The 22,546-nt window shown below is 39.8% G+C and overlaps 1 protein-coding gene across 6 annotated transcripts in view; it reads left to right on the top strand.

Annotated features, from left to right (window-relative positions):
• The window catches only part of IL1RAPL1 (interleukin 1 receptor accessory protein like 1), a 635,157-nt gene that overhangs the window by 461,455 nt on the left and 151,156 nt on the right, over positions 1-22,546 (top strand). For all 6 annotated transcript variants that reach the window (XM_083439335.1, XM_083439332.1, XM_083439330.1 and 3 more), the window contains one exon: positions 19,621-19,695. In XM_083439335.1, coding sequence (XP_083295461.1) covers positions 19,621-19,695 — 75 coding nt within the window. The remainder of the gene's footprint in view (positions 1-19,620; positions 19,696-22,546) is intronic.

Here is a 22,546-nt window from a genome sequence, read left to right as displayed (position 1 = left end):
CAAGGTGATTTCAGTAGTTATGCAGCAGCAAGTGTAGGGCATATATTTCTTCATGGCTAAAGCCTTTTTAAAGCATTAACAATAATATTGTTTTATTAGACAAATCTAACCCTATACTATACTGGTAAAATTTTAGACTATATCTTTCTTTATTACAGACATGACTCACGCTAATAGCAAACTTAGACAATGAGTGCCAGTGACCACACCATACAGTGGTACCTCAGGTTACATACGCTTCAGGTTACAGACTCCGCTAAGCCAGAAATAGTGCTTCAGGTTAAGAACTTTGCTTCAGGATGAGAACAGAAATTGTGTGGCGGTGGCACGGCAGCAGCAGGAGGCCCCATTAGCTAAAGTGGTGCTTCAGGTTAAGTACTTAACCCGAGGTATCACTGTACTTTTAAAACACATTTAAAGCACATGATTTCCCCCTCCAATATTCCTGGGAACTGTAGTTTGTCAAGCATCTGTGCTCTGTGAGAGGTAGACTACAAGTTCTGGGAGACTTTGGGGGAAGCTGTGGGCTTTCAATGTGCTCTAAATATAGGGTGTGGATAGTCTTGAAATGTAACCACTGAGGAACAAGCAGCACGCTTTGCAGAAGCTCTTGGTTTGCAAGAGTACAATTTAAAACAAAAATTGTAAGGGTGCAATTTTAAAAATCTAGCCCAGGGAGAACTAAGCACAGCAAGTAGCTGTTCAGTGTTGAGTGTCTGTTGAGCGGGGTGGGGAGGAAAAGGAGGGATTGAGACCACAGCTGGAATATTGACTGTTTAGAAGGGGCCCTGAGCTAGAATGCTCTTCCTAGGTTTTGAGTAAAATGGCTGGCAATTACTGACTGAGGGCACTTTAGACACTGCTCAAAATCAGGCCCCAAAGACTTGAAGACTTGAACTTCCCTGTTGCCTTTTATCCTATGGGCCACAATATATAGTTACTGATTTGTATTTGTGCTATATTTGTAACCAAGCATGAATTACCTTGGCGTTACATAACACTGCCAATATCTTCCATTAAATAGCTAAACAGATTCAATATAATAAACACTTTGGTCATTCACAATTCACAGGGGTTCCGCTTAAAAATACATAGTGTTCATAGTTTGCAAAATATAGGTGCTTCACAATTAGAGATTCATCATAGGATATCGGAACAGTAGCTGTCAGGCTGAATATATTCTTACATTCCTGCAACCTCCACAACTTATCTAAATAATACAAGTGCAATTATTACTCATCTTTTTAAACTAAGACTGCTAGCATGCTATGACTGACCATGCCTACATTTGACACTGGCGGGAAATTAGACATTTGGATTCAACTTGTAGTAGCAGTGGAGAAGAGAATTTAGTAATAACCACTTTATTGAGAATTCCCCAAGATATGCAAATGTCTGGCTGCCAGAATGGTGGGTTTTCTATTAGAAGTTTGGATGAATATCCCAATTAATCGAGATCTCTGAACATTTTCAGGCTTATCAACAGGATTGTCAAAGTTTCCAAGTAATTAACTTCATTACACCCACATACAGAAGAGTTCATTTAGGGACAAAACACACACTATAAGCAAGTCCTTGATAGCAGCACTGGCAGTCGGAAAAAAGAATGGATAAAATGAGACATAATTTAAAGAAATCTAAATCAGTTCAATTGTATCTGTTTAATTTGGTTTTCTTTTTAAGGGTCTTTGTTCCTTAAGTTCCTTAAGAAAATAATTTTTCTCAAGACATTTAGAGCTCCCATTGTGTGTATAACACATGCTGGAATTTTATGAATAATCCTTGTGGTCTTTGGCAAAACTGATTTGCTGTATTTCTTTTTAAATAACTTCAAGCAGTGTCATGGAAAAGCCAGCACAATCTCCCAGAACTATGACTGGTCATGTTTATCAGATGCATGTTTATATTTATGGTATTAGATAGTGCACTTGATAAATAACGCCATGAATGTGAATATTTGGAACTGTCTTAAAATAATATTTGTGTGTGTGTGTGTGTGTGTGTGTGTGAATATATATATATTTCACTCGACTATAGTAAAATATAAACAGTTTATCAACATTCTCAATGGCAACACTTATTAATAAAGTCCTGTAAACAACATACATTGCAATTATATACAGTTTTATAGCAAAAATTTGAACATTATGTAAACTTCCAAACATCCACCATTACATAATTTATCAGTCCAATAATTAGAGCTGTTGTCCTTGTAGAAGCATGAGAATAATAGTGTCCAGTATGAAATCCAGCACAACAGTTGTGTCAGTAGAAGCTTGTTGTGCAACAGGAGATATTGAGGCTAAAGAAGACTGTTGCGCAACCAGCTATGAGAACCATACTAACTTTCTGTGTCTTGTCTTGCACAGGCCATTCTGCTAGTACACCTATTACACTGCTATGACACTTCAACTTAGCACTGTGTTGAATTCTTCCCTCTGTATATTAAGTGGTATATAAATATTATTAAAAAGATAAAGGGACCCCTGACCATTAGGTCCAGTCGTGATCGACTCTGGGGTTGCGGCGCTCATCTCGCTTTATTGGCCGAGGGAGCCGGTGTACAGCTTCCAGGTCATGTGGCCAGCATGACTAAGCCGCTTCTGGTGAACCAGAGCAGTGCACGGAAACACCATTTACCTTCCCGCTGGAGAGGTACCTATTTATCTACTTGCACTTTGACTTGCTTTCGAACTGCTAGGTTGGCAGGAGCACGGACTGAGCAACAGGAGCTCACCCCATTGCAGGGATTCAAACCGCCAACCTTCTGATTGGCAAGTCCTAGGCTCTGTGGTTTAACCCACAGTGCCACCGCATCCCTATAAATATTACTGAGCAACAAATAATAAACCAAAGACAAAGGAAATCATTTCATGTAAGAGTTATAACTCAAACTAAAAATAAAATACATGGGATGAACAGTACCCCAAAACCACACCATCTAGAAGAGAGAGGTTGCGCTTCTGAATACCAGTTGCTGAAAACCACAGGAGAGGACAATGTTCTTTTGCTTGAATCTCATTTGCTGATTTCCCACAGGCAACTGTTTGGCCACTGTAAGAACAGGGTGCCGGACTAGGTGGGCCATTAGCCTGATCCAGCTGGCTCTTCTTATCAAAGATTGCAAATGCTCAAAAAATCTTTTGGGAAATCCTTAAGGGGGAAACATGCCCATCCAAAAGCAGCCCCATAAAAACTCAGTGGCATGTGCTGGAATGGGGTGTGGGAATGACAGGTCGGAGGGCAGTGAATTGTAGTAGTTGGAACAGGGTGACACAGGCACATAGATAAAAAGAATAGAAAAGTATAGAAAATACCTTCTCATAGTCTGGAGGGGCCACAGTTATAACACTGAAAACTGCCCACAGAGAAATGGAGAAATCAAAATTTTTCATTGTAGTTGGAATTGGCACCAGTTTAGCCATGCCGCAAAACACACACACCCTTCAGAAAAGCTCCCAAAACATGCAAATAAGCAACATGCATCTTCAATAGACACTGAATGCAAACTGACTTGCTGAGGAAGGAAAATCTGGGTTGGAAAGAAAAGGAAATGGAGTAGCTGGAACTATTAACTGAAGTATTCCACCCTCCAACATTTTGTGGTACTTATAACCTGATCTATTATTCTTCCTTCAATAATGCATTTCCATTATATTTCATTCTACCTTTCCTATATTCACCTACCACTATCTTACTGGTGTACTATTTTTGAAATTGTTTTAAACTATATGAGATAATAGGTACTTATCCACAGCAGTACTGGTAACCTTAATTTTTTAAAGAAACACAACACACATTTTAGTTCCATAAATATATTTTTCTTTGAACAGTACCTTACCCTCCTTCAGCATCACTTCAGATTTTATCTCCCCCCCTCTTTTAAAAAAGATGTTCCAATAGGTCCTGCCCCACCCCACCCCCGCCATTGCCTTTGGAATGAAATTGATTCACCCAACACTCTGGGTGATCCAGTGTAGTTAATTTCATTACTTTGCTGATTTATATGGGACCAGGGGAAGCTGCTGCAATTAGGAATTAGAAAAACAGAGTGCAGGATTTGCAGTTGCAGCAAGGCTCCTCTCCTCATACAATTATCAACATATTGATGCTGGACTAGGACTAAGCCTGCAGTTATGCTAAAGGATATATTGCTCCTGTTTTTCTAAATAAATAATTTCTTTGCACACAACCCAATTTTTACTAGTAATGGGCACCTTAGCTCAATTTAAAATCAGCTCATAATTTAGCAACATTATTAGTGGATGCTCTCTATTTTCAAAGAGTTACGGTATCTCCTAGTTCACTTTGTTGGCGCAGTGCTTTTGCTTTAATTGTTGTTGTTAAACAGCACCACAATTTTTCAGTAATTTTTAACTGCCCCTCAGTAATTGCATCTTTTTTGTGTGTGCAAGTCCTGGCCATTAATCACAGTGGGAAAATTTTCATTGAATGATTCTGTTAAGTCACCAGGGAACTGCAGAACACCTGTTACTTCAGGTCACAACTATGGAGAGCTCCTGAATGTAGAGACTCAAAATTCTGTGAATGTATGAAAATAAGACGAATCCTACTGGGTCGCGCCAATGGCCCATCTAGTCTACAATTCTGTTTCCACAGTGGCCAACCAGTTGCCTATGCAAAAACACTCTTACCACCTGTGGTCCCCAACAAAACATGTCTGAACACCCTCAAAGCAGCTCAGCAGCCTGAATAATATTAGGGTCCTTTCCCATATGACACAATTTGGAACAATTGTCAGGGGATTTCAGGTGAAGTGCCATCAGTATGCTGATGACACCCAGGTCTATCACTCTTTCCCATCAGAATCAGATGGACCAGATGGGGACTAAGAATCTCAAGATGAATCCCAGCAAGATGAAGGTACTATGGATCAGCAGTATGGGAATTGGGTGATCAGCCTCTTCTGGATGGGATTACACTTCCCTTGCCTTGAGGGACCAGGTGTGTAGTCTGACAGTACTCCTTAATTTCACTTTGTCACTGGATGCTTGTGGACACAGTGGCACAGAGTACCTGTTGCCACCTACGGCTAGTTCACCAACTACAGCCATTCCTGGATAGAGGTCGCTTGATCACAGCTATTCATGCCCAACCAAGCAACTAATTAATGTACTCTACATGGGGTTGCCCTTTAACACAGCTTAGCGATTGCATCTAGTACAGAATGCATCTATGCTACCTGGCAGCATCTCTTGAGAGATCTTCACTGCCCCCCCATTCAATACTGCACTCAAGGGTGCTGGTATTGACTTACACAGCGCTAAATAGTTTGGAACCCAGTTTTCTGAAGCAGTGCCTCTCCCTGCACTGGTTTGCCTTTGAGTTAAGATCTGCTGGGGAGACATTTTTGGCCATACTATTACCTAGTGAGTTCTGTCTGATCAGAACTTGGAACAGGGCCTTCTTGGTGGTACCACCCTGATTTTGGAACCATCTTCTGCCAAATATTATGCAGCCAATGAGGTTTTGAAACTTTTTTTGCTAGGCCTTCTTATGTTCAGATTTAGGTAGTTATTGTGGCAGATGGAAGAAGGTTGGGTTGCTTTGCATTTGATTCTGACGTATCTGGATGTGTTGGATTGATTTTACAGAAAACTTTGTTGCAAAATAGATCCCACAAAAGAATAATTTAAAAAGACAGTTTCCCCTGTGCCCTGATCCAGGCTTTCTAGCTACAGTCTTATGGATCGGACTGTCCAGAACATGGATGAAAGCAAGCTATTTTGGAACACTGATGAAAACTCACTGGTACAAGCATGTGCAGAATCATTTATTGCATTCAAAGTTTGGGAAGAACTTCTTGGGGAAATGAGTGGCACAACTTCATAATACATAATAAGGTTGATGCATTACAAGCAAATGTGCATTTTGAACCAGGTAATGCTGTACTTTTCTGTCTATAAGACAGGCCTATAATTTAAGAAAATGGGGGGGGGGGAGATGGCTATATTTCCAGAGTTGCTGAGCTTTTTCGGGGAGGGGGGATTGCCTACAGTTGCTGAGCTTTTGGGGGGGATTGCTTTGGGGAAAGATTGCACAGAATTGTTGGGGTTTTGTGGGGGATTGCCCAAGGTTCTTGAGCTTTTGGAGGGTGCAGAAAATCACTAAACCTAAAGACAAGAGCTCGGCATCGCTTGCGTCGCAGAAGCCGACAAGCACCTGCCCATTGGCAAACACAAGCCGGAAACCAAACACCAAATTGCCGCAGCGGCAGCCAATCCAAGGCAGCCCTTGTCGCAGCAACCAATCTCCTGCCCAATTAATGCAGGAGCAGCCAATCCAAGGGAGCCTTTAACACAGTGACCAATCACCCGCCCAGTTAATGCAGGAGCAGCCAATCCAAGGCAACAATCACTCACCAAATCACCGCTAACAAGCTGCAGCTTGTGGCTGCAACCAGTCACCTGGACCCCCAATGTACTGCCCGTGTATTAGATGAGCACCTTTTTTAAACACTATTTTGGAGTAAAAATCCCCTCATCTAATACACAGGAAAAGTATGGTAATTACAAACTCTTGGAACATCACTAATAGGTAAAGGTAAAGGACACAGACAGCTTTCTGGTCATGTGACTAAACCGCTTTTGGTGCAACAGAACACCGTGACGGAAACCAGAGCGCACAGAAACTAGGTTTACCTTCCCACGACAGTGGTTACCTATTTATCTACTTGCACTGGTGTGCTTTTGAATTGCTAGGTTGGCAGGAGCTACAACAGAGTAATGGGAGCTCACCACGTCACGGGGATTCAAACCGCCAACCTTCTGATTGGCAAGCCCATGATACTCAGTGGTTTAGACCACAGCGCTACATGCATCTCAACATAACTGATATAGGGGTGGAGAAGGAGTTTGTTTGGTCTGCTTTTCATAGCAGACTGATCCAATCTGACTCTTCCAAACTTGCTTGTGTGGCAGCACACAATTCCCAGTTTTATTTCCCTGTTAAATTTTGTGATACAGTTTTGGTGTGCAAAACATGCACACACACAAAATGGTTTTAAGCATACATCTAAGTACAAGAATGGCTTTCAGGAGAGTGAATAGTATCAACTTTGATTGAGCAGAAGGATAACAGGAAAGATGTGGTGCAAATCAGCTTTGATAATGGGATTATTCAAGACTCTGCAGTTAATGTGATATAGTCGTGGGGATCTGTGGAAAGAATTCAAAGAAAGCTGGCTGTCTCTTGAAAAAAACCAGATCTCGGGGTATGAGTGTATCTGACTGCTTCCAGTTGTCATGCGATGTTTACAAAATGTTTTTGGACATGGGGAAACCAGGTTCAAATCCCTGCAGAGCCAAAAAGCTCATATCGCTGCCCTTAGGCAAGTCACAGTCTCTCAGCATAGTCACTTACTTCTCAAGCTTATTGTGAGGATAAACAAGATATGAATGCTAAAGCAATTCCAAAGCAATTTGTACACTGAAAAATGTCATTGAAATGATAAATAGTGGTAATATATTATGCAACAGAGTTGCAGTGATAGAACTTTTGCTGTTGGGGGGGCATTTAAGTGGAGAGTTTTGGAGAAGAAGCTTAGTTTACAGGTTTTGATAGATTAATTAGATTAAGATGCATTTCACTGTATGATAAGATAATGGTAAGCAGCACGAAAATTACCAGGAATAGTAATTTCTGAAGAAATCTGCATGCACATGAAAGCTCATACCAATAACAAAGTTAGTTGGTCTGTAAGGTGCTACTGGAAGGATTTTTTTTTTTAGTAATTTCTGATCACTGATATGTGTTCAGCAGTAGCACATAGACAGTTCTAGTCTTCTATATATTTAGTATTCAAGTGTTTACCTTTCACAAACTCCAAAGCACCACTGACACTCAAGATGTCATAATATGGCAGTGTGGTATAGCTGTTAGAATGTTGGACTAGGATCTGGGTTATCAGAGTTTGAATCCCCTCAAGCCATGAAGCTCATTGAGTGACCTTGGATAAATCACTGCCTCTTAGCCTAGCCTACCTCACAGGATTGTTGTGAGGGTAAAATGATGAGTGAGAGAACTATTTATACTATATTGAGCTTCTTAGAGAAAATGTGCGGTATCAGTGTCATAAATGCATATTATTCCTTAAAATACTACTTTTAGAATGAAATCAGAAAGGTATTACAGTGGTACCTCGGGTTAAGAACTTAATTAGTTCTGGAGGTCTGTTCTTAACCTGAAACTTTTCTTAACATGAGGTACAACTTTAGCTAATGGGGCCTCCCACTGCCGCCACGCGATTTCTGTTCTCAACCTGAAGCACTATTTCTGGGTTAGCGGAGTCTGTAACCTGAAGCATCTGTAACCCGAGGTACAAGTGTGGGTAAACCCTTGATTTCTCACTTACTGAGAGGGGGCACTGTGCTGTGGCAAGTGATAATATTTCACCTCTTTTCTCACACAAATGATTGCATTCTTGTGGGCCTGGCTGTTTGGTCATCCTATACCCTCAGACCTGTCCAGCTCATGGAGGCCGAGCTGTTTTGGGGCCCCCAATATCTTTTGCATTGTTCATGGTCACAGACCCCCATCCCACTCCACGGTGCTAACACAATCACAGTCCTATCATGCATGGTGATTTCAGAGAGAATTCTATATGGAATTAAATACCCATATAAATACACACAAACCCTTCTGCCCATTCTGAATGTGACTTTACAAGCTGTCCTATGCATGTTTACTTATTCCCACTGTGAGCAATAGTGTACTCCAAATTCAATGTGTGTGTGACATCAGTTGTTCAGCATAATCCTAAGCATGTGCACTCAGAAATAGGTCTGAATCCTATACATGTTTACTTCAATCCTGCTTTGTTCAGTGGTGTTTACTTGTAGGAAAATGTGGAGCACTAGAAGAAAGCTGTCAAGGCTTGAAAAACTGTGCTGTTGTTTTTGGAATGCAGAAACAAAAACTTCATTTAATATACTATGTTTTGTTTTTGGTGTGTGTTTTTTTTACTAGCGTATTAGTGTCTTTTTTACTAAACCATTTTGTCTACTGTGAAATTTTGGTTTGGTTTCTTCCACAGCAAAAAAAAAATCAATTTCATTGTGTAGGGCTTGACCTTCTGTGAATTCCTTTTATCATATAAATCTTGTTTTCTTCAGAACCACAAGGTCCTTTCGGTGCAACTGGGAATAAATTGGTGATTGTGTAACCACCAGTTCCTGTAGCATTTTTGTAGAGCAAGTGCTTACGATTTCTAATCTCAGTCTGTTGCCAAGTAACTGCAGAAAGAGATGCACACACATTGAAAATAGTATAAGAGCACTCTCCATATTGATTTGATTTCTATAGTAGGTAGTTTTTAAAAGGAGCCCAACTATATTGCTATATGCCACGTTCCCCACTCTTTGGAGAATTACCATTTTGTAGTAACAGTTCTTTTAAAAAACACACCACACAGACACTATAACAGATGTTTCTTCCCACTGCCCTGTAACAATAGAGAACTGCCGAGAGACCCAAAAAGCAAGTATTCCTGAGGGGCTGAGACTTCAGAAAGTGTTTAGATAAGGATTATGCAGGGTTAAAGCCATCTTTGACTGGATGACTGCCTTGATAAGCCATGTGTATATACTTTTGTGTGTATAGCATAGCATATACAGAAGGAGAACCTTATGATAAATTGTGGGGGCATGTGATGCTATTTATCATTTACCTTTGCCTGCCTCATCTGCACTTGAGAAGCTGATCTGTTTCTCCTGGGATTTATGCTAACCTTCCAGGACTGAGCACAAAAAAAGAACAGCTGCCTTGTTTTTGCTTGGTTGCTTAAACCAAAACAAAACAAAAAAACCAAAAACCATACAAGCCAAAAATTTGAATTTTCCCTTCATTGTCTACTCTATAAGAGGAAAGCATCAACAGTCAGGTGTTGTTTTTCCCCCGCCCACCACCCTAGCTATGCTAATGATTGTATATTACAAAGCTTCACAACTCGTCAGTTATTTAACTGTCAATGACTGTACAATGGATGTACAGTCATTGACAGTTAAATAAGAATATGTGAGGGCTTTGATCTTTGCAAATTGGTATATCAAACGCCCTGATCCTCATCTCTTGAAGAAGTGTGTGGATCAGAACTAATTTTCAACAGATTTCATACTCTTCCAAACGATGGAGGATGAGGCTATCAGTGGACTATAAGCATGAGGTCTATGTTCTTCATCCCCAGTTGGAGTAAGTGTGCCTCTGAAAACCATTTGTGGGTAGTCACAAGTGGTAAGAGTGCTGTCACAATCAGGTACTTCTCGTTGGCTCCCAAGTCATAGACTAGCTAGATGCAGAGGAGTGGTGACCAGCTGAAGAAGAAGCCAGGGAATTGGTGGTGGGATGACAATGAGTGGTCATAGAGAGAAGAGGGGACAGACTGGGAGGAGGAAGTGTCAGAAGAACAAAAGGCAACAGAGTTAAGTGAGCAGTAAGAAGCTAGGACAGAAAACAGTCCTGATTCATAGGTAGCAGCAACTGTATTAATTCCCATAACCTTCACTCGCTGTCAAAGCTCTTAGAACACCCTCAAATTCAGCCAGCGTAGCTAATGGATGGTGATGATGGGAGTTGTAGGCCACCAGGTAGGGGGATACTGCTTCATGACGTAAGCAGTAGAACATCTGAAGGATGGGGTGAGCATTGTGAAAACCTTTACTTCTCCAGTGCCTCTTGTATCAGGAACCCAAAGTTCTCTGAGGCAGCAGCAGTAGCCCTGGTAAATAAACCTTACTCTGTGAGAGACTGAGTTCTGACTGCACCAGCATGCATTTCAGGGCAAGATCATCTCCCAGGCTTTCATAAGCAGCAGCAGTTGGAACGGGGATGTCTGAAAACTTTAAGGGACGTAAATTTGTATGTACATACAATCCTTCCTGGTAACTCATGTGTTTTATTGTATTTAAAATAAATTGTAAGTTGCCTAAAACTTTAGAAGGTGGGGTATAAATATGCAAATCAATTAGTAGTGGTGATAAATAAATGAATATGGACCAACACTTATAAAAGGCTGGCATATTTTTACTTATTTATATTCTTCAGCCTTCTGCTTTTGATATGCACAGAACCACATCTGTTCACAGATTCATCAGAATGATGATGGCACCTTGACACAATTTGATTGTGAAAGATGGGGCAGAAATGATAAAAAATACTAGATGGAAGTTGGGAAATAATGTGTGAAGTCAAGGGAAGGGGTCATAGGCTGCTTATCTGCTTCCATGTGTTCATTGGACATAAACTTGTTTGAACAGGGATATTAAAGGGCCTTACAGAAACAAACAAACAAACAAACAAACAAACACCTTAGTTGTGATAACTGTACGTATGTATAAAAATACGTAGTTAGGCACTTGTGGGTTCCACACAGTCCTATAACCCTCCTTTAAGTGGGCTGTCAGAATTGCACAGCACAAGAGAAGTGTCCATTTGTTTCCCTCTGCGCACGAGTCATGCTTTAGTGAAGCAATTTGACATGCAGCTCTGCTACTTCCATTTAATCCTGTTGTTCCTACTCAGTGATAGAAAACAAGATACACAATAAATCCAGAGAAAACAGAAATAGCCCAGTGTTTCACTCCCAAACATTTCACGGATAAGAAGTTACAACAGGAAGATAAGCAAAAAGGCAACTCAAAGCTCCAGCTAAGAATGGGGTGTGTGGAAAGGCCTTTGCTTTCAGCAATGATTGATGTGAGCATTTTGTGACCACTTTAGACTTTTCTTTTTTTCTTTTTTACATTAAATTCAAGGCAGTGGAGAGGTAAAATCTTAGTACACATTTCTGATAGAGAAATAAAGCCTGCTATAGCCTCCTTCTAACAGGTATGGCAGCAAAGAACTACATTACTTGCAAAAGAGTGACTGGGTAGCTTTATGAAGAACATCTTCGCACAGTTGAGTATCTCCTTTGGACCTAGCAATGTGGATTTCCATAGTGTTTTATTAATGTGGGGGCAGGGGGTGGAATACAAATGAACTGAAGGAATTGAAAGCTGAAACAAACTGCATGGCCAACAATTCTGGCATTTAAAATTAAGATTTTTATTCATTCCTTTTCCAAACAATGTTTCACATAAATCACTATATAAGGGGGGGGGAGACAACTAAGGAAAAGGTGGAACAGGGAGCAAGGGAAGGAGATGAAGGGGGTGAGTACTCAATAGAATTAAGTCCTGTTAGCACACTAATTCTATTCTAACCAGTCCAAGAATGCACTGAGTTACATGGTATGGTTTAGAAACAGGTTTAGAAATTCCAGCGAAAGCAAAGATCAGGAGAAGTAGAATTCAGGACGGGAGGGGGAGGGGATAAGTGAAGGAGCATAAGAGGGGCGTTTCTCATATCTCTGGCTTTTAAATATTTCTGATATTCTAGTAGACATAGGCATCACCTCCTGTTAACAAGGCAGTGAAACGTCTATACACTGAAAAGGATATGGTCCCCTCACCCTTTTTGTCAATTTATGACATTGATAACTTGCACAGACATTTGTGGTCAGCTGGCTCTACCAGGGAACCTATCACACTCCAGGTCTTGACAGTCCACATAAGACTTCATTTGGCTCTAGCTTTCTGCAGAGGCAACATCTTTATCTATCTCTTAGGAGGAAAACAGGTCAGACTGCAGGCTGCGCTTTGAACTGTCCAAGGTCCTGTTCTTTTATACTCTGTGCTTTGATGTGCATTCACCTGTTCCACTAATGTTCAATGCCCCACAGAACTGGACAAATCAGGAGCAGACAGAATGCCAGTGTAGGGGTTTAAGGTGCAAAACTACTTGATTAAAGCAAGGAAGGGATGGAATCGTTTGACTGCAGAATGCTAGATTCATGTAAGCAGACCAAGATGGCACCACAGAAGACCAGAGAGAAAAGGACTGCAGTGGTCTAGGTGAGAGGTTGCCAGTGTATGAGCTGAAATTTTTGCTCAGCAAACAGATTCTCCTTTACTCTCAGAATTCTTTAAGCTGCATGGTGGTCTGCCTACAGGATGAGTTGGAATTGCGCCTATTTATCCTGCCTTTGGCTCCGTTGCCTGTCTGATCCACATCCCATGAGCATGTGGAGCTACAGGAAGGGCAAGCAGTTAAATCAACCTAAGCCACCCAACCTCGTTTGCCCAGGATTACAATTCCACCTTTGAAAAGTAACTGTTCTATGTTGCAGACTACTAAATACAAACAAGTTTGTGGAGAGTTCACTTCCTGCTCTCAAGAAAAAAAGAGGGGGGAAAGGAATGCTGAGCAGATATAATTTACAGAAAGTTACCAGCTTAATGATGTAATGCTGAGTGTCAGTTAGAGCTAGTTCAGTATAATAGTATCTGCTCTATTATATTTAAGAGAATTGGAAGGACTTAGAAAACAATTAGGTAGTGCAACATTAGCAGTATTACAGTTGGAACGACCATTTTAAGAATGAAGAAAGGGCTTGAATAGACAGATATTCAGTTGGCATTGTCATGACAAGCAGTACATTGCATTAAATAAGACAACTGAATCATGCCATTCCCTTTTTTCATTTTAGTAGATTTACATCACAACCCTTTTCAGGGTGTTGCACTACTTTATTTGTAACAGTTTTAAGCGTTTTAAGAAATCAGAAGACCTTTTGAATCTTAGGAAAGACTTGCAATACCTTAAATTTTGCTGTACAGTTCAAAAGTTTCATATTTTATTTCAGAGAAGTGGGTTGCATGTTGAAGACAGGGGTTTAAATTATAAGTCAGCTAGAGCCTAACTGGAGACCCTTATGACAGCCACTTAGTTGACAACATTCTCTTCTGAAAAATGGGATAATACAATGCCCTGCCTTATAAATCATTGTAGTAATGTACAGTCACCAAAGTGAGAATGGATATAATTCAGATCAGAAGCTTATATAGATGCATTGTGCAAAATCCATAATAAAGTGTTAATCTTGCACTGCAACATTTGAAGCTAATATATTTCTTCCCATCAGTCTTTGTTGGTTTTGCTGGGTAGCGTTTTTTTTAAAGACAGCATATCCATCTGCGAGGGCACCATTTTGGTTATTGTAGATTTTTAGAGCATTTATCTTTTCCCTGGCCGAGCACTGGGAATTGCTGTGAATGTTCAAGAAGACTAATATAGAAAAGAAGCAATATGTGCAGCCTCCCTTAGTTACTAGACTAGCTCAAATGTCATGTCAGCTTCAATTAGAGATGAGCAGATAATGAGGAATCTCAACATCTGTTTGCACATGTGTTCTCCACCCCAAATACTCCCAACCTGTCCCTGGTCATTAGGGGCCACATTACTTTAAAACTTTGTGAACAGTCATTTGGAAACAGTTTTGCCTACACAGTTCCTACATTTTGTTATGCATTTCTGTCCCCAGTTTTACTGCCAAATACATTTGCATAACAACAGGACCCTTGTTTCTTAATGGTTCATCTGTTTCCATGGTGGATTCACTACATGAGCTCTTCAGTTTTCAGCATCCCAGTACCTATTGTCTAAATGAGGTAAAGAGAATGTTATGACTATGTGGGTTAGAAATCTAGTATTTATTCAAATTCTCACTGTAACAAAAAGGAAAATGATTATCTGATATATGAACAAGCTGGTAGTAGATGGGAACTTTGTAATAGATTATTTGTTAAAGGTATTTTTGTGGCAGGTGTAAGACACCTGCTACAATCCTAAACCCACTAACCTGGGAGTAAGTCCTGTTTAATTCAACAGGATTTATGAGTAGATGTGGTTAGAATTGTGTTGTTAGCCATTCTTAGTCTGTAGGACATACTAGGTGGTAAATCACCTTGAAGGGAGTTGGTCTGTTTCAGAAATGCTTTGTTTAGCAATTGACTCCCCACTGTTCACTGTTCTTATTCAAATGCATGCTCTAGAACTGCTGTTAATTTTTTTAGGGGTGCTAAACTGAAAGAAGAGCAAATTGCATTGTGCTCTACTTTACAGTGCTCTCTTGACACATTAATTATGCACATGATTGCTACTGTTAAGAGTTATGTGCTTTCAACTGTGCACGACTCCCTCTATTCAAATGAATTCATTTATTTTAAATGAATATGTATATACTGTATATATAGGTGATATTTCTGTCACAGCAAGCATTTAGGCTTGCCAGATAGAGCAATCCCCCACTCCACTGCACACTGTTATAGGGTTCTCCTGAGCCCCCATATCCAACTTTGGGAGGGTACATGGAGGGAGAGGGGAGAAGCCCACTTGCACAAGGGGTTTTCCTGACAGGACTTATTATATTAATCCTACCCATAATTTATACGAATCCTAACTGTTCTCACCACCCATTCCTTTTCCTTCCAGACTTGGAGAAAGGTAGATGGGAGGCTGAATATAACATTCAGTGAGGCTAACTATCTTTAATCTATGGCAGGGCTGGCCAACCTGTGGCCTCTCAAATTGTGTTTTACTCCAGTTCCCATGAGCCCCAGGCAGCATTGGCAATGGTTGGGATGATGAGAGTTGCAGTCTAACCTCTGAAAGGACACAAGTTGGCCTGCCCTGATCTATGGGATAATTATTTTGCGCTACTGGTTGCAATGTCTGTAAAAAGGTATCACTGAGCTCATTTAAGTTGAGGGCTTTCTGAGATACGTCTGTGATTCTAAAAAAAATTTGAATAGGTGAAATAATGTAGAGGCATCATATTAACAAATGAATGCTGAGTGCAAATGTATAATTAGTTATTTAGATACAGTGGTACCTCGGGTTAAGAACTTAATTCGTTCTGGAGGTCCGTTCTTAACCTGAAACTGTTCTTAACCTGAGGTACCACTTTAGCTAATGGGGCCTCCCGCTGCCGCTATGCCACTGCCACACGATTTCTGTTCTCATCCTGAAGCGAAATTCTTAACCCAAGGTACTATTTCTAGGTTAGGGGAGTCTATAACCTGAAGCGTCTATAACCCGAGGTACCACTGTACATGGATTCCTCTGAGAGCAGGTAATAGACTGGACTGGTTTGTTTGAAGCGATGAGTGTTTTGTGTGTTAAATATTGAATCTATTAAAAATAAAATGTCAATAGAAAATATAGCGGCATTTTTATCAAGCCAATCAATAGCTGTATACTTATGTCAGTTTCACAAGGCCTTTTATGGAATGGAGTAGCTACAGCAAGCCAGAAGGCAAGTATTCTGCTGTATATATGCTGGAACTCAGTAAGATCTTGAGCATCAAAGTCTGGGACCATAGAAACAGAACCTCAAGCAACTACTTCATAGCCTGGTTTCCCTTACAATGACAGGGCTGCTGTAAGGCAGGCTGATGCTACAGATATGTTGTACCTCACACACCAAAAGAGTATTGTGAGGCTAACATCCCTAATCCCTGTGCAGTTTAAAAAGTCTATTATTTTTCACACAGAAAGCTGCCACCTGAGGTCCAAGGCCTCAGGTAAGTAATGTATCAGTTTGTTAAATAAATGGAATTTGTTGTTCCCTATCCTACATGTCCTTTGTACTAGGATTATTCCAGCAGTTGCTTTACCTTTGACAGAAGGTCTGCTTTGAAGCGACTTAAGAGATTTAGAACAGTGGCTGTAGAAATGCTATCTGATAAGGAATAATTGAGCTGAGCTTGACAAAAAAAAGGCAAATCTACATTTAAATGGCATAGTGGACATTCTCTGAAAGATGTCTCTGTCTTGATAAGTTAGAGTCTTTAAACAGAAGATATGACGAATTACTGATAAGGTAGCAGTCAAATTAATGTGTGTGTGTGTGTTTAAGAAAAAGAATCATATCTAGGTGATTTAATATTTTCCCCAATCAGCCAAACCTTCCAAACAAATAACGTAGCTGGAAATAGTGAAGGAGAAGGAGATGAGGAAATGTGTACATGGAAGGATACATGTCTTTGTAAGTAAGACAAAAACCCTCTCTGTGAGTTTTTTTATATGTGTAGGGTCCTCACATGACTACAGGGGAGCATCTGAATTTACCACTGTGTACAATTACACAGGATGGGATTGTTAATGGATAAGGGCTTCTGCATGCAGAGAGAAAGGACAAGAACAGGTTAAATTAGGTAGGCTGGTTAATTGGGTGTGTTTGTCCTGCACCTGCGACTAGTTAATCATGTGAGAGTGAGTCAGCAAGCCTGTGAGAGTGATTCTTGTGTTTGAAGCAAGTTTGCTCTTGGTTCCTGCCCTTGGCCAGAGCCTAGTCTGTGTTGGAACACTGCAAGGAGGCTATATTCTGATGGAAAAACTGTATGCTGTATATTACCACTGTGTGTAACCTGTAAGTTATGGAACTGCATTATACTGTCAGTAAAGGGACTGAGCCTAACTAGAACTGTCTGGTGTTTTTCTGTTCCATTGGCACACTCCGTTGGTGTGTTGAATGGGCACTCTGCACATGCCCAGCAGGGATATGCAGCTACTTCCTGTGCTCTTTCTGAAAGCATTTTTACACAGCACAGTGGAGGTGCTTTGCTCTGAAGCTGCTTCAAGCAGCTTTTAGAGGATTTTTAAGAAATGGGAGGCAGCCCTGGGTGCACCTCAAAAGTAGAATGATTGATCCAGTGTTTGGAAAGGACTATACCATAGATCTATGTTCTGTTTCAACTGCTGGTTTGGCTGAATAAAAAAAAACTTCATGTCAAATTATGGAGTAGACTAAAATCCTCAACCATCCTTGATTTTAATTTTAAGTGGGTGCTTTGTGAAAAGTAGTCAGAGCAAAGGTAATTAAAGCAAGGCATGTCTGTTTCAAATTAAAGACAGCCCATTATCTAGCGCTATTAAATGATTTCTCATATGTATTGTTACACATAGATAAAAAAAAACATTTTTGCATATCTGTAGATGCTCATCTACTGTTCTCTGAATATTTTTTCCTTCATTCTATTTTGTACATTCCAGCTACCCACTGGTGGCAGCCATCTCTCAACAGGACCATCACCAATAAAGCCCCTGGCAACAAAACTGTATCATGACATAGCATCCTTCATTTGTAGGCATTTTAAAAGGAGAAAGAATGCTGCCAGGGAGCTCAACCACTGCTGAAAGTGGCAGCAATGCTTCTCTGTGTGTGTCTTAAGGGGGAAGGAGAGAAACATAAGCCAGCTCCTTGGGAATGGAGACACATCCCCACCACACATTATAACAGGCTTCCTCAAACTCGGCCCTCCAGATGCTTTGAGACTACAATTCCCACCATCCCAGACCACTGGTCCTGCTAGCTAGGGATCAGGGGGTTGTAGGCCAAAAACATCTGGAAGGCCAAATTCGAGGAAGCCTGCATTATAAGAATTTGCCATGATTGCTAAAGATTGTAGGAATCTTTAGGAGCCTCTCTTCCCACCAACAAAAACCTAATACTAATAATTTTGGCCTAATTACTGCACTGCAACATTTTATGGCAGGTCCCACTTTACTATTGCATGCACAGTGAAGATTCATGTAGTTTATCCCTGATAAATGTCAGTTTGCATAGAAGGTGCGACTTTCAGAAAGACTTAAGCTTCAGCAGCTCCCAGCTTAGAAATTAAGTGCTGGAAAAAGATAAGGAAATGATGAGTCTTTCATGCTTGGATTTCTTTTAGAGCTTCTCTGCAATGTCTGGCGCAGCAGAGGCAGTTTTAGGGTGGTGCAACCACAGCAGTGGCACTGGGAGCCATGCTGCAGGGGACGCCACAACAATGCTGCAGAATGGAGCATGAGAGGCGGGGGGTGCCGAATTTTAGCGTCACACAGGGCACCATAGGAATTTGAGGATCCAAAGTCCACTACTGGGCCCATCTACATGTTGGTCTAGGCTCTTCGGGGAGGAAGGGTGGGGTATAAACTCAATACATTTCTATGGGTAACTGTAAAGCTATCATTAAAAATGTTTTTAGAGAAGCTGCTCATCTCACATTGAAGGGTAGATTTTTTTCTTTGTAAATAAATAAAATATATAATCAGAGGTAACTTTAAAGTGCCTCCATTTGTGTCAAATTGCCTTGTACACTGATATTTTGGTTTTGACTATTAAATTAATTGAACAAGGAGATAAAAAAGGTTGTAGAATGACACATTTCTGCAAAAAACATTATGCTGTATACATTTCTTTCTCAAACTACTGCAGCTCTTCCTCACTCCTGTGTATTATTCATCTTAATCTATTTGAAATGACTTTACTAAAATCACTCCTTTTTTCCCTTTCTCACAAATGCATACCCCCATACTTTAATTCAATATAGGAATTTCCTTCCACCTTCTATATCAACTCTGAGCCTTCACCACAATTTTCTTCCTTCTTAATTCCACTCTGTATAAATCCATTTGCTTTTGTCCCGACCTGCTTTCTCTGTTTTTCCCCCCTGGCTTTTTCTGTCATTCCTTCTCTGCATGTAAGAGTGAAACACTGCAAAACCCTACCAAACTTGTTTGTTCAAAGTGGGACAGTAACGGTGTAAGTGCACAAGACATGCACCAATGAAAATGTTAAAATCAAAGCAATTGTTAATACTGTTTCAGAAAACACTGGGGGGGGGAGCTAGGGGACTCCTGTTCTGTTTATTTAAAGTATACCCTGATTTCAGGTGTCAAAATATTCTTATTCAGGAATATTCAGAATGACCATGCTTCTTTTTTTTCTCCCTGCAGCACCACTAACAGAAAAACCACCAAAGCTTTTATATCCTTCAGAGAGTAAGCTGACAATTCAGGAGACACAGCTGGGTAAGTTGCATTCAGGAAGTGCTGATGTCTGCTGAGTCTTAATGTTTGATGAAGGCATTAACAATTAAAATTAAAACTAGAGATGACATTGCACTGTGCTTTTGCGCAGATATGTTTGAGGTTAGGTTATAATAATGACACATTTGCATTGATTCTATTGTATTTAATATTAGAACTGATCTTTGTTAAAAAGCAAGGTGTCATTTTATTTCCGTAGTTTGCAGTTATTCTGTTTACAAGTAATAGTTAAGGGAAGTTAACTAAAAGTAGAGGAAAAGTCAAACTGAAGAGCTCAGTTGATGTTTTGGGGCTATAACTGCTTTAATGGTCAGTACTGTTAAGATTTATAGTCCGAAATATTTGGGAAGGCTGTGAGTATTGCAAGTACAGAAGCCAATTTTCCTGATGATTCTGAGTGCTACATGGTTTGTTGACTTTGAACCAAATGTACTGAATTTTTGTTTTGCCCATCATGGACTTTTAAGTTTTATTAAGTCATACTTTCATACCTCCAAAAGAGCATTTACTTTGTTCATTTTGTCAGATTATAACTGAATTTCAATGGTTTATAATTCACTGTTAAATTTCCTACATTATGTTTGTGACTCTTTGGTAACTACAGAATAGAGTGTTGTCACCACTGCTAATTTTTAATGCTATCTTCCACTGCCATGGCAGATCTAGGCTATGTTAGTGGCATAGTGGTTTTTGGGTCTTTGTCATATGTTCAATTGGAAACTACAGGTTATTACTTGTCTTAAGACTAATTCCCAACTTTTTTCATAGTAAAGGCCTTACATGGTGGACTTTAGCACCATTTTAAAGCATCTATTTTTACATGTAGAGCCGTTTGTGAAAGCACCCTCTGTTAAAAACCTGAAAAGTTAACTTCCTCAGAAAAAACACTACCCCTATGATATTACCATCTCAATATTGTCAGAATAGGGCTTCAATATACATTAGATTGTTTGAAGAAAATAATATTTCTTGGTAGTCAGTTGCACTTTCTATAATATTATGTCTTTTTAAAAAAACAAGCAATGATTTATTCTAGCCTTGTATGTGATCATATCAATGGAATTTATGCATCTGCTTAAACATTTTCTGACTTTGCAGAGTACAAGTTTGGCTTCTAAATATTACCATTGATGTTTTGTTGTATTACTATGATGACTCTTGTGTTTAACTGCATACCATCTGTCTTACTTAATTATGATCAAGGAATGTGAAATATTACACATCTTCTTAGGCATCTTTGAAGCATTACTAGATTGGCAAATTATAATTAAGCTGGTACTAATTTCTGACTCCAAACAGTTAATTGGCATACTGCAACTTCTGAGTTCTGCAGTTCTAGGTGTGTTAAAGATAAATTATTACCGTCATATTCTCATATGTGTGGACAGCGCTGGAAGTTCTGAACCTGACCTGAGAAGCAGTATTCTATTTACGATGGGAAGGCACATTTTTATAAACTTACCACAGAACATAAGAAAGCATTGGGTTTGCAATGGCTAGTCCTATGAGAGCTAGAAATATGTCTAACCTTTTGCTCAGAAAGTGTTTTTGAAGTAGTAGTTCACTGTGGGTCTGATCAAATGCATACTGCAAATATTTAAATTTCAGATAAAAGGAAAATTCTGGAAATTCTGTTTCCAATGAAGCACATACCTTATGTAGAAAAGCAACATGGTAAATAATACATCAATTAAGGCCAGATTGAAAATAAATCTATCAAAATGTGTAAACAGAATGTATAAACCATATGTACTAACTCTCTTGAACAGGTTTCAATCAAGTTCTGACAGGAAAGCTAATGGAGGTCAAGAATAAGATAATATAAGCTCTTCTCCGCTTTTACTAAGTGGTTCATTTGAATTAATCAATATCTGTGTTTAAATAATGCATTTAGGATTTGAGTTGCAGAGGGGCTTTTAATAATACACATGGTTATTTTCTACTCAAGAGGATCAACCTCTCAATATTTGGTTTGTTTGTTTTTACTGCTACAAGGAATAAGTGAATGCTTAAGACACCAAGCTGTCTGTGAAAATATATGAGAAAATTGTAAGAGAAAATTGTGGAGTAGGGTTTCATAGAAATCTGTCTTGTATCTTTCTTCAGCCGCTTCCCTCACTGAGGCAGAATTATAAAGCAGTTAGTTGTGGCAGGCCAAACAAAACTCCCCAATGGCCATGCAGTTTATAGAAACAACAAAATAAGTTTCCCCTGGCAGGAGTTTTGCTCCACTTCACTAGACAAGACAGCACAAAGATGTCATCATCTTTTAGGAAATAGTCTCAGTTTTGCTTCCAAAGGAGGTGCCTAAAAACCTTTTCTGAAACCAAAGAAGACAGAGAAAATTAGATTCACTTTCCCACAAACTTTAACAGACAACCTAAAGCACAGCCTGCATTCTTTCACATCTCAGCCTAAATGAAAAAAGAGTTGGAGTTGTGCTCTTTGTCACTTTTCTTTTCTTTTTTAGCTGCTTAGAACCTCCTGCTTAAAGCTGGAGCATAGGTAACAATATTTTCAAAACACCCCACTAGTCCAAGGATTGCGTTAGATAAAGGCTGGAAAACCTGCGGACCCTCCAGATTTTGCCGGACTAAACAAAAGCAAGGATTTTCAACAATCTTCATGGTGGAAACGCAACATCTAATTATTTGGGGCATGGGCATTCAGTGGGGTTTACCATCAGTACACAAGGTACCTGTGGGTTTATGAATTTTCCCTTTCTCTTAAATGAAAACATCTGCTTTAAACAACAATGAGCTGAGTTCTGCTCCATACACGATGGTACAACAGGGATGACACTACATCATGAAACATCAGTAAACATATCTTC

Source organism: Podarcis tiliguerta, assembly GCF_965153285.1.
Source record: "Podarcis tiliguerta genome assembly, chromosome: 4".
Taxonomy (NCBI): Eukaryota; Metazoa; Chordata; class Lepidosauria; order Squamata; family Lacertidae; genus Podarcis; species Podarcis tiliguerta.
This window is presented reverse-complemented; position numbering and strand designations above follow the sequence as displayed.